The 12,595-nt window shown below is 33.2% G+C and overlaps 1 protein-coding gene across 1 annotated transcript; it reads left to right on the top strand.

Annotated features, from left to right (window-relative positions):
• The first annotated feature begins 2,522 nt into the window (after positions 1-2,522).
• On the top strand, positions 2,523-7,209 carry LOC128205254 (toll-like receptor 2 type-2). The gene has a single exon (XM_052906773.1). The coding sequence runs from the start codon at positions 2,827-2,829 to the stop codon at positions 5,272-5,274; it is 2,448 nt and encodes an 815-aa protein (XP_052762733.1). The 5' UTR covers positions 2,523-2,826; the 3' UTR covers positions 5,275-7,209.
• Positions 7,210-12,595: the final 5,386 nt, after the last annotated feature.

Genomic DNA, 12,595 nt, shown 5'->3' with positions numbered 1-12,595 from the left:
ATTCAGACACGATAATGTCGTCTGACGCACATATGGACACTATGCCTCGCTAAGGGTGCATAAACAGTTATGGCCTAGACATGAATTATTTCTATGTAATCTATATTATATAACACTTCTCCCTCATGTACCTTTGACCTTGCAATAAGTGAACGTATTTTATGCGCGACATACCTCTGCATGGTGCTCTACATTACATTGAAGTTAAATGAAATTCCTTCAATATTAACAGTTATTTCTGGGACAACGGACAGATAGACAGGCGGACGAAAAGTGTATCAATTATATGCATCACTTTAGGGGCATTAAATTTATACATGTTTAATCAGCATGTACTGCAGCGTAGAACTTCTGTTCAGTATAATAATGACGATATGAACACATAGTCGCAATATAAAAAAAATCCATATTAACTTTATTTCAATGGGGAAATTCTCTGTTTTCCACACCAAAAAGTATACACATAGTTAAAGCATCTTTTCTACAAATATATATGTGCTCAATCTTCAACGAACTCCTATTCTGAAGAGTGTTCAAGTACAACTTAAAGCTTCATGTATGGGACAGAAATACTTCTTACTTCGATGCAATGGAAGCATCCAGACATGTGCTTATAATCGTTTCTGACAATATCTTCAAAGATGCTTGGTGCGAGTTCCAGATAAATATAACTTTAAGTTGTCCACTTAGCATAGTAGTTATCGTACTCGCTTCTCACCTAGGCGACCCGGGTTAGATTCCCGCCTTGGGTGCATTTGAGTTTGTCATTAAGCCGGACAAGTTAGTTTACCCCGGGTACTCCGGTTTCCCCCACAACACAAGACTACACTCCCGCGTAAAACATCGTGCCATCTAAAGTGCTTTTTATAATGTTGTGATGACTTTTTTTACAATCGTTGTAAAATGATTAAGTGTGAACTTAACTATAACCATAACATTGATGAGGAACGTAGAGACGGACGCGGGAAAGAAACCGCTTCTTATTATTTTGAGTTACCAAAATCTAGAAAAAAGACTTGTGTTCGTTGCTTGTCATACATTCTGCAGAAATAAACGGTTTTAAGTGTGGAAAATGAAATACGACGTGAAATAGTTCTAACTGTTATATGTCGATACGAAACTGATGCATTGTAAAGACCATACTATTTCTGAGGTCAGTTGTGGAAAAAATGCAGATAATTAAATGACTGAAATGATTTAAAATCATTTTTATTTAAATAAATCTTTATCATAAAACAAATGAGAAATAAACGTATGACTTGCTGCAATACCACCAGTTAACCAATTATAGTTTCCAATTCAATTGTTTACAAACGTGCAGAGTGAGTTGTATTTTTTCTTCAATATTACAATGTTGCTTATGAAGGATACCGAGTTGAATTTGAAAGAAATGTACAGTAAAACACGGCAATGCTATCTTATGAGATGATAGTAGATCCCATTTAATCTTTTAGCATTCACCAATCATTTAATATTTTTGTGTTTTAGCTATCAAATACACGGTTAAAATATTGTTATCATTAATTAATATATTCCATAAATGCATTATTAAGTAAGTAGTTAAAGGTTTATAACTCAAATTTTTTGTTTGTTTTGCATGTGTATGTACTGATTTTGAACAAGGCAAACTATGTCTTAAAGTTGTCTTAGAATTACTTTATGGTACCAATTTAGAGCTATCCCCGGCTTCATTTCTTCGTTTACAGGTGTTTTTGTTATCCGGTCTTTGAGTACTTGAAATTAATTTATTAGTTTTTTATGCTATTTTTTGCATACTTAATTGTTTAAAGTTGATGCGTGCTCTTATACATTTAATTTAGTAAGTATTGATAAATGATTGGACAAATATGAGGTAATGGTCATGCTAACTAGTTTAAGCTTTCAGTAGACTCGAGTTCCCGTGAACTCTTGATTCACTGGCAGCTCCAAGGTGGTGATCCAATCATTTAATGATAACGTAATTTTAAAAAGGGTAAGGTTTGTTTGTGGTGTTATTAGTCCATTGTCGTTTAAGCCTTTGCCTTGTGCCCCTTAACAGGATTTTTTTTTTAATTTTCGATATTTTTAAATATTGTATTGTTGCACATGATACATCATTCATTTAGATTGGCAAACTCCATTTTTCAAAGCATTTGGTTTCATTTTTCTACACAAAATGTTCACCTGAATACTCATTTGGATCAAGAGAAGCGAAATAATCCCCGATATCCCCCAAAACATGTTAATGCACTTTGTCATAACAACGTACAAACATGCAATGTTGTATACTAACCTTGTTGCATAATCGTTTATAACTAAATATGTTGAAACTTATGACTTCTTTGGTATGGGTTGTGATAAAAGTCTGGTAAAAGGAAATTAAAAGGTACTGTACGTGTTGTTATACTTGTAATTACGAGCACTGTTAAATACTTAGTCGTCGCCAATATCTACAAACACAGGGACGTAAATGTTATCGGTTTGAATGCTCATGTGACTTTCGTAATCAAAAAAACAACAACAGGAAATTAAGCAAACCGAGGTTCAAGTGCACACTGTTAACAGCTATCGTAAGCTGTGAAACAGTATTTGTAATGAAATGACAGAAAGGACATTCACCCTGATTTAAAAACCAACACACGTGCATGTGTATATCACAATTTATGGTTGACATTTGCAAAAAAATATCAAACGGATTATTTTGATATGTGCAAGGACATGCTTAGAACAAGCTTTGTTTTGGACTTAAAATGACTAATGCATCATTATTTTAAATATCAAATCCATGGGATAGTGCTCAACACGGTTCATTAAATCAGTTATCCCTTTCGTACAAAAAGGCAAACAATGGATACATTAGTGTGCAGGTGTGCATTTTTAGTTGTGCTGATACTCATAACGGAGGTTAGCGGCCGACCTGGATTTGGCCTTTGCAAGTTTGAAAACAAAACTAGTTACACTGATGCTTATTGCAACGGAAAGGGAAATCTCCAAACACTCAGCAAAGAAAAGTTTCCACTCGGCGTTTATAGGCTTCATGTCTCTAACTTTATTTTCCAAAACCTTTCGATGGAAACGTTCCCTCCTTCGCTAAACGTGACGAAGTTTTATGCAATGAAAAATGACATATGGCATATGGATGATAACACTTTCTTGTATTTTTCATCCCTTAATGAGGTATCGATTTCAGATTGTACAATCAAAAATATAACACAAATTTTTCAAGCCGTTAGCAGTGTGAAAGTCAACGTTACCCTTTCGATCGAAGGGATGAGACTTACACATTTGAATGATAAGCAGCCATTGATGCACGGTGACGCTAATCTGACTAAACTAACGCTCGGCGGAAACGATATTTCGGAATTGGACACTCGTCTATTTGCTGGACTCAGTCGCTTACAACATCTGTCAGTGGTTCGGAACAGTATCAGCCATTTCTCTGCTAACAATTCACAACTTAAAGGCATAAAATCATTAGACTTACAAAACAACAGACTAAATGCTAGTACAGCCAGATTTTGTTTAGAAAACGGCAAAAGGTTATTTCCAAATCTCTTCATTTTAAACGTTGGATATAACAGTATTTCAATTATAACAAACATGACATTCTCATGTTTACAACGCCTGAACACTCTTGATCTCACTCATAATGATATATCAAATTTGGATATAGCAAGCATGGCACATCTAATTTCACTTCAACGATTGATTCTGAAACAAAACTGGATTCAAACATTTTCAGGTCTTATACCAGGAAACTTCCCTCCAAAACTGACGTATTTGGATTTAAAGGACAATCAGATTTCACCATCATTGCCAGCGTTATGTTCTAACGGCAGTGCAACTAAGAACAAACTTTCAATTTTGAACCTAAGTTACAATCGTATCAGAAGAATAACTAGTGACAATACTTCGTGCCTAGTTAATCTGGAAAAAATATTTCTCCGTAAGAATGCAATAAAAGAAATACAGAACAATGCTTTCACTCACTTTAAAAAACTCCGCGTTTTGAAAATTGATAATCAATTGTTTGGAGTACAAACTATTGCTGATAACGCCTTTAACCTTTCGCATCTTGTGGAATTAGATCTGCAGAAGAATTTTATATTATTAAATGGAAGTAATTTTGAGAACATTTTCTTTTCAAGCCCGCATTTAGCAATACTGCAATTATCTAACAACCACGTGACAAATATTACTGCTCTTCTGAATATGATCAGGCCTTTAAAAGAACTGTCAATTCTAAAATTAGAAAGGGTAGGGCTGTACGAATTTCCTTTTGAAATACTACGCCGCTTTCAGACTTTAAAAAATATACATTTGGATCAGAACAACATTAAAATATCGTCTCTTCCGCCCTCCTCGCAGTTTTCTACTTCAATAAAATACCTGTCCATAACTAATAATGAACTACATTTTCGGCACAAACTATTACTTCCTCAACTAATTATGTCTTCATTAAAGGCACTGAACATAGGTCATAACTTGTTTGACTGTTCTTGTAACGAAATTTCCAGATGGTTGAGAAACCAAATTAAAGAAATACCTTCGGGCACATTCTTTCAGAACGTTAGACTCATCGGCTGGCCAAATAGTTACATTTGTCATTTCCCCGAGGATATGGCCGGGACGTTGCTTAGAGATTATCGACGATCTGAGAAAGATTGCAAAATACCAAACAAACTCATACCTGTTTACATTTATTTTGGCTCTTCATGTTTTGTGGTCATTGTTATTGCAGCAGTTGCCTTTTGGAAAAGGTGGTACATATTGTATTACTTACATAAGTTAAAGAAAGGCTGCATGAGGAGAATGGCAACCAACCCAGAACTAACTCACCTCTTAAACCACGATGGGGAAACTTACGACGCATATGTTATTTACAATGAAAACGATGTTGGTTTTGTCGTTGGAGATTTCCGGAAGCTAGTAGAAGAACAACTAAACTTCAAGCTTCATATTTGGGACAGGGACGGCAGTATTGGAAATGCAAGATCAGATTCCTACTTCGATGCCATAGAAGCGTCAAGACATGTGCTTATAATCGTTTCTGACAATATCTTCAAAGATGCTTGGTGCGAGTTCCAGATTAACATTGCTTTGATGAGAAACGTAGAGACGGAGGGGCGAAAGAAAATGTTTCTAGTTATTTTGAGTAACCTTAATGTAGAATCCATGAAGAAATCATGGTGTTCGTTGCTTGCCAAAACGTCTTCAGGAAAATGGTGCGAAACGGAAAATGAGATACGGCAAAAAGTGTTTACACAAGATATAAAAGCCACTCTTAGTCATTGAAATTTGTAAATATATATATACATATATGTTTAATGTGTTGTATATTGACTATACTTTAACGATTTCAATTATTAGAATAGTGTGTATCTAAAGATATTAGAGAAAAAATATAAATGTTTACTGGTGCATCGTCGCTATACAAGCCATTATATCCTAACTGGCTCCAGTAATGTGTTATAGACCCATTTGACAAATTCACCCATTTGCATATTTTTATTACTAGGTTTTATTTAACGCTGAGTCATCTAAAAACATATACACATTCAAATGGGACGTTCATGTTTTAGCGTACGATATTGTTATCAAGTATAATGTTCTCTGTGACTTTCATAATCACAAAAAGAAGGAAATCAAGCACACTGTAGTACAAACGCACACTGTTAATATATACCGTACGCTATAGAACAACATTTGTAATGAGAAGATATTAAATACATTTCATCATGTTTACAATACAACATAGGTGTGTATATCGCCATTGATGGTTGTCATTTGCAATTATATCCAAGGGATTATTTTCATTTGTGCAAGGACATGCACAGGACAATTTTTTGACTCATAATTACTTTTGCTCCATCATGTTTATTCTTGAAGCTATTGAATAGTACACTATCTATTCCCCTCGACCAATGATCACTTCTGTATAAAAGCAGATTATGGATACATTGGTGTGTTGGTTTGCGATAATTTCCATTGTCCTGATACTCATAACGGAGATTACCGGCAGGCCCGATTGCAGTCGCTGCGTCCAGTGCCCTGTATCAAGCCTCTGCAAGTGTGAAAAATACAGGAAAAGTCGTTACACTAATGTTTATTGCGACGGAGAGGGAAATCACCGAACAATCCGCCAAAATATGTGAAAGGACATGCATGGGGCATACATAGTATTGGACTTAAAATTACCTTTCAATCATAATTTTCAATCTTGAAGCCATTAAAAAGTGTTGTACCTATTTCAATCCATCAATGATCTCTTCTGTATAAAATCAGATCCTGGATACATAAGTGTGTCAAGACCAAAATGCAAGTGTTCCATTAGTCGCTTTGAATAAAAGTGTACATAGTTTTATAAGCTACTTGTACATTACATTGCTGCTGATCTTTACCTCTTCTATGTAACCTGTTGTAATTATATCAGTTGTATTTCTTTTAGAATTAACATTTTGAGTAATATATATAAATGTGAATGTTATGTAGTTTAAATTTGTTTTAGACTGCTCTAAATTTGATGTTGTTTTGCTTCGGTAGTGTTGTATATGTGTAAATGTCTTAGTTATAGAATATGCTTAGAAGTTATTATAAACCCTTTGTCACTGATCTAGATCTATGCTATGTATGTAATTTTTAGCATGCTCAACATCCTACATTTAATTTAATTCTAAATTGCATATTTTGTTTCATTTGTCACATTTTCCTCTGATTTGTCTGTAATACGTTGTGCTTTTCTCTGCTTTCTGTTTTATTTTTATTTTTTGAAAACTGCTTTTTTATCAATATAATTTGCATTTTTGGATTTTAGATAAAAGTATATTTCCAATAATAGAATCAGACATAACCACATCAGCCAAGCAATCCTGTAATCATAGTTTTAATAAAAATATGTTAGTAAAAATCGATGCTTAAATTTTTCTCATATTTTTATTATGTTCTATCCATTTAGAATCGATGTATTTATAATCATTTAATATGGTATTATTCTTTGTCTTAACTATTTCGCTTATACTATTTTACTTTTTGAATGCATTTATCTATTATATTCCATTGTTTTTGCTTTTTTGTCGAAAAGTAGCTCTGCGAGCTAGTGTTGTAATTTATGTATATCCGACGTAAAATAAATGTTCTTGTATCTTTTATCTCGTGTGTAGGTCATTCAATCATTCCCATTGTCCTGATACAGTGTGTGTATACTATGTCATAAATAACGTCGTAAATGCTGCGTCGGGAGGTACAATTTTTGCTTAATATGAAGACTTAAAACAATGATAACTCTTCTTTTTCCTAAAACCATTTTAAATGAAACGTAGGGTAGTCTTTGCCGCTTAAAGAGCCCTGCCTACGAGAAACGAAGTTTGGTAAGGTGATTGGCTTCTTCAAATGTTTCTAAAATAATGTTTTGACAGTGCTCCATTAGGCAGCGGTTTTGCGAAAAGGTTTGTCGAAGTGTTTTATGAAACTTAACACTCAAACTAATTCTGGTAAAAGAAACAAGGCGGGGCCCTGTAAGCGGCGTAGACTGCGCTGTTTCATTTAAAATGGTGAAAAAATAGTTATCTTTGTTTAAAGTCTAAATTCAATAGAAGTAAGGATATAAGAACATGTGATGAGGCCGTCGGCGATTTACACCATTTTTAATCCTTATTCAGAAGGTCCATTGTTCTGTCATAACCAACAATGAAATTAATTGTGTTGATACAGTATATGTGCTTGTTTTAGAGAAGATGTTAATTGTAACATCAAAGTATGTTCGCATTTAAATACGTAGGTGTTCTTCTATTCCTGAAAAACGCTGTTTCCACTAGAAATATCGTGAGCACACAGAAAATGTACATGACAGTATTCGAAGTGAACTTGGTCTATGGCATGTATAAAATGATACATAAGCTTTAAAGCTTGTATGGATTAAATGTCCTCATTTTCTCAATTCAAGTAGGATAACTTATGAAATGTAAGTTTTAAGTCAAACGTTGCTTATTTTTTTTCAGTTAAACTTGAAATTTAAACAATATTATCTGTCAAAAACAGTGTGCAGAACTTTTAGGATTGTGGTAGAGGGGTTGGTTGAGCTAGCTGCCTAGTTAGCATTATAATATAATTGCCCTTCATGCCTTTGTTTCAGTAAATGTAGGGTTCAGGCGGTGCATTGAGCATATTCGAAGTACACAGGTCTGAAGGTGTGTATGTGGGGGGAGGGATTATAGCCACCCAATTATTTCAATTGGTAGAGTATCATATGGGATTGGTGTGGGCTGTACAAAGACACAAGGTTTTGGTTACATGTTTACTGTGTAAAGTCCAATTAACAAGTGCTTTGTAAGTGTACAGCATCCGTTTATAATAAACAATACATGCAATGGAGTTTATGATTAAAGGGAAGTAATGCAATTACACTCATTGTCTATTGTAGTATTTGATTAAAGTATATAATACAATAACATCTTTCAATAGTCCTTAACAAGAGACCTATTTCGAATAATAATAATATGTTATTGTCCGTAGCTTTGTGAACACTTAACACAAATATGAAACTTTTTTATGTCTGACTATAAAATGCTGACCAATATATTTCCAGTTACTTCAACTTCCAGATCAACCTGTCCCTTTTGTTTTTCAAATATACGATACGAAATACATGAGCCATCTTTCACCAATGTAATTTTGAGTATAATTCAGGGTGTGCTCCCATTTTTATCACTTTGCCAAGCCCTTCTAAGTTGATTGAGTAGCTAGGTTACTTTACAAATTGTGTTATGTTTAACCCCATGTATGACTTTAAAAATTTGCCAAAACAAAATTAATTCTTCATCATTAAACATACTTAATGACCTAGTCTTAAATTCATTCCTTATATTTACACAAAAAGTTCATTATTTCATTTAAGAATTGTTAATAAATACTTCATTTCATTTAAGAAACCTTTCACTAATCATTTCTTACCCATTCTGTAAATAGAACGACCCGACTGTAACCGGAAACATTTTTTCAAATGTCGTCATTATAACGCGGGAAAATATCAACCACTTGAAATCACTTTTAAGCGTAAAATTTAAACACTTATGGCAACAATATATTTAAAATATAATAAATTAACACTTTCTAAAATGTTTTTTTTTTATATTTTATATATATTACGGGACCTGCTGACATATATATACATGTGTAGTACTATAATGATAATATTGAATTGGCGATGTTAGACAATTTACTATTTATAAAGTAACGTTGTTTTCTTTAGAGGATTGTTTAAATATTTTTCATTTGCCTTCTCCAAAGCATGTATGTGTATATTACATTGTAAATATTTGTAAATATTGTGTTTGTCCTCATGGGCAGTATGGCTTTTTGGATATGAAATAATCCATCTTCTTAAACATACTAAGGACAATAAGAGAACTCAAGCATAACTATTACAGTCAGAGTTATGGACCTTTGTTTGCACATGGAATTGTCAATATTTAGAACATTTTTTGTCTTCATATATTTAACATAATCGTAGACTTTTATTTTTATTTAGAAACTTATAATATTTTTTCAGGCTACACGCTATTGAACTTGTTTAAATACCCAGTCTGACAGGCTAATGATTTCATGGCTCTAAACAACTGTTCATGACCTAATGTTTTGTTGTTGTTGTTTTTTTTGTTTTTCTTCAAACAAAAACAAAGAAATTCAGAATTACTTTTATTACATCATTTTAAAAAATAAACCCATAATCAATGAAATAAAAATACATCTGTGAAATCACATGTCATATTATGTTAAAATCAACTTGTATAAATTAGAGGATTTTTCTAAATTGGAAATATTCACTTAAAGATGCAATCTCATAATGCTATCCAGTTTGATAGAATGTTCTTTAATTGTGGGTACACATATTATATAGAACATTAATATTGATGCAGTAGGCAATGCCCATCACTTCTTATCACTCCTACGCACAGGGTACAGTATATAGATTGCAAGTCGGCTAACATTTTAGCTTAAAGATGCCCTCTTACTCCCAAATTAGATTTAACACAATTAATAATATTGTTTATACATTCCAAAAAGGATGAATAAATATCGAAAACAATGGTTCTAATGAAGGATACTGAGTTTAATTTGAAAAAAATGAGCATAAAACACGGTATTTCTAACGGATTGGACTATAGTAGACCACAATAAATCTTATAGCATTCACCAATCATTTAATATTTTTGCGCTTTCTGCTATTAAATACACGGTTACAATCTTGTTATCAGTAACTCTTATTTTCCATATATCCATTATTTAGTAAGTAGTTTAAGGTTTATCAGTCAAAATGGATCTTTGTTATACATGTGTGTGTATTGATTTTGAACAAGAGTGTCACTTTAAGCCAAATTATTTGAGCTAGATTGCGACACAAGCTGAATTTTTTTATAATCACTCTCGAGTCTGTTTCCTGGGTTACCTACCAGTATTGATGTCCTTTTTCTGAGACCATGAGAACGCTTCTGCTTAATCTACAATTCATCTCGAAAAATATTACTCAACATTTATATAAATGATTGTATTTTCTTATTTTGTTTTCATTAAGTTTTCCCTCCTATTTTGTACAATGATACTTTCATTGTAAGACTAAATGACATCGGTTGAAGCCTTGTTAAGGCGATCTATGTCTGAAAGTTGTCTTTGAATGACTTTATCGTACCTCTTAAGAGCTAGCACTGTTGCTCTTGCTTGAGCGCTTCGTCTGCATGTGATGTTGGTATCCGGTTGTTGAGTTCTTGAAATTAATTTATCAGTTTATATGTGTTGCTTTTTGCGTTATTCTTCATTGCTTTCAATTTGATGTGTGCTCTGAAGAGGCTTATATATTTTATTTTGATAATCATTGATAAATGGCGGGACAAGTGTGAGGCTATTGCCACGTGTATTCCATCTATTGCAGGTAAATAAGATTTTTTGGTACAAGCAGGTTCCTGAAATAGAAAACATTAAATACAACAGAAATATATAGTAATGAGATTTTCACATCAATTATTTCAAATTCTTATACAATAACATTGATAAGTATTCACAAAATCGTTAATGCCACACAAATTTACCGTTGTAACCTAACAGATTTTGACAGTTTTGACACCTTTGTATATTTTTTGTCTTTGAATCAGAGTCAATTATTGTGCAAATACTTGGAAACCAGTGATATAAGACTGCTGACAAAAGATAGATCATAGTTTTTAATTTTTTAAGTCTGAGAATTGGTGTATTATGGCTTTAGGAGAAATGAAATTTTAGGCTGTTTTTCAAGCAATTGAGATCTGTCCTATTATGAGTTATCTTATACGACTGAATTGAAGGCATTAATCACTGCCAAAATCAGCTGATTCCGAGATTATGTTTTTTCAAACATGGCAAAAGTGTCAATCTGTGATTGTTCAGCTTTGAGTTATAGAATTACCTCCCTTACTACTTCGATATCATTTGAAAGGGCTTTGAGAAATGACAAAGAAAAACTTTATCTATGAGAGTGCAGCTTTAATGCTTTATTTAATCATTCTGAATGACCTTTTCTTTTCCATTTTGCACGAAGTCTTAAACCTCCACCAAGGTCAATTTAAAGACTGATGAACAAAAAAGTTTTATCATGTTGAAATTCTATTACAAAATTAATTTTTAAATACAGTCATACACCTCATTTGCCATTTTTTAATCCAGGAATTCAGAGCTGGAAGCCTTCTGGTACAATACTGCCCTCTGAAAATAAAAAATGAAATAAAATTTAAATGGCTGTCATTCATGGGCACAGCAAATATAACACCATTTTTCTATTTTCCTTCACCCCCACCAGTTAAAGTATTAAACGTAACCTTGAAAGAAATGTGTGCTTGTTAACGTGTTCAAACCCATTAAGCCGGACCACTAGTATTACGCTCTTAGTTAGAGCACTATATTAGTAAACTAATTACGGTTGGTCGGTCCGTCGGTTTGTCGGTCGGTCCGTTGCAATTTACCTTGTCCGGAGCATAACTTAAAAACTACTGGATGGAACTTCAAACAATTGTAGAGTATAATGAGAGGAAGTGCAGTGTACAATAATCATAACTCTATTCTTGCCTATTACTGAGTTATTGCCCTTTGTTACTTTTTTGTCCGGAGTATAACTTGAAAAGTACTGGATGGAATTGATTGGAACTTCATACAATGGTAAAGCACAATGAGGGGAAGTGCAGTTTTTAAGAACCATAACTCTACTTTAGCTAATAACTGAGTTATTGCCCTTTATTTGTTGTTTTTGCTGTCATTTTTTCCAGACATTAATTAACTTGCAAACTACTAGACGGAATTAATTAAAACTTAATACAATGGTAAAGCACAATGAGAGGAAGTGCAGTACACAAGAAACATAACTCTCTTTCAGCCAATTACAGAGTTACTGCCCTTTGTTACTTTTTTTCTTCTCCGAAGCATAACTTGAAAACTATTGGATGGAATTTAATAAAACTTCATACAGTGATAGATCATAATGAGAGGGAGTGCATTGTACAGGAACCGCAATTCTATTTCAGCTAATTACAGAGTTACTGCCCTTTGTTAATTTTTCTTGTCCGAAGCATAACTTGAAAATTATTTGATGGAATTT

The sequence above is a fragment of the Mya arenaria genome, chromosome 10 (assembly GCF_026914265.1).
Source record: "Mya arenaria isolate MELC-2E11 chromosome 10, ASM2691426v1".
NCBI classification, from domain to species: Eukaryota; Metazoa; Mollusca; class Bivalvia; order Myida; family Myidae; genus Mya; species Mya arenaria.
This window is presented reverse-complemented; position numbering and strand designations above follow the sequence as displayed.

What these genes read in the sequence shown, in the direction of transcription:
- LOC128205254 (XM_052906773.1), top strand. Translation starts at nt 2,827, where the DNA reads ATGGATACATTAGTGTGCAGGTGTGCATTTTTAGTTGTGCTGATACTC.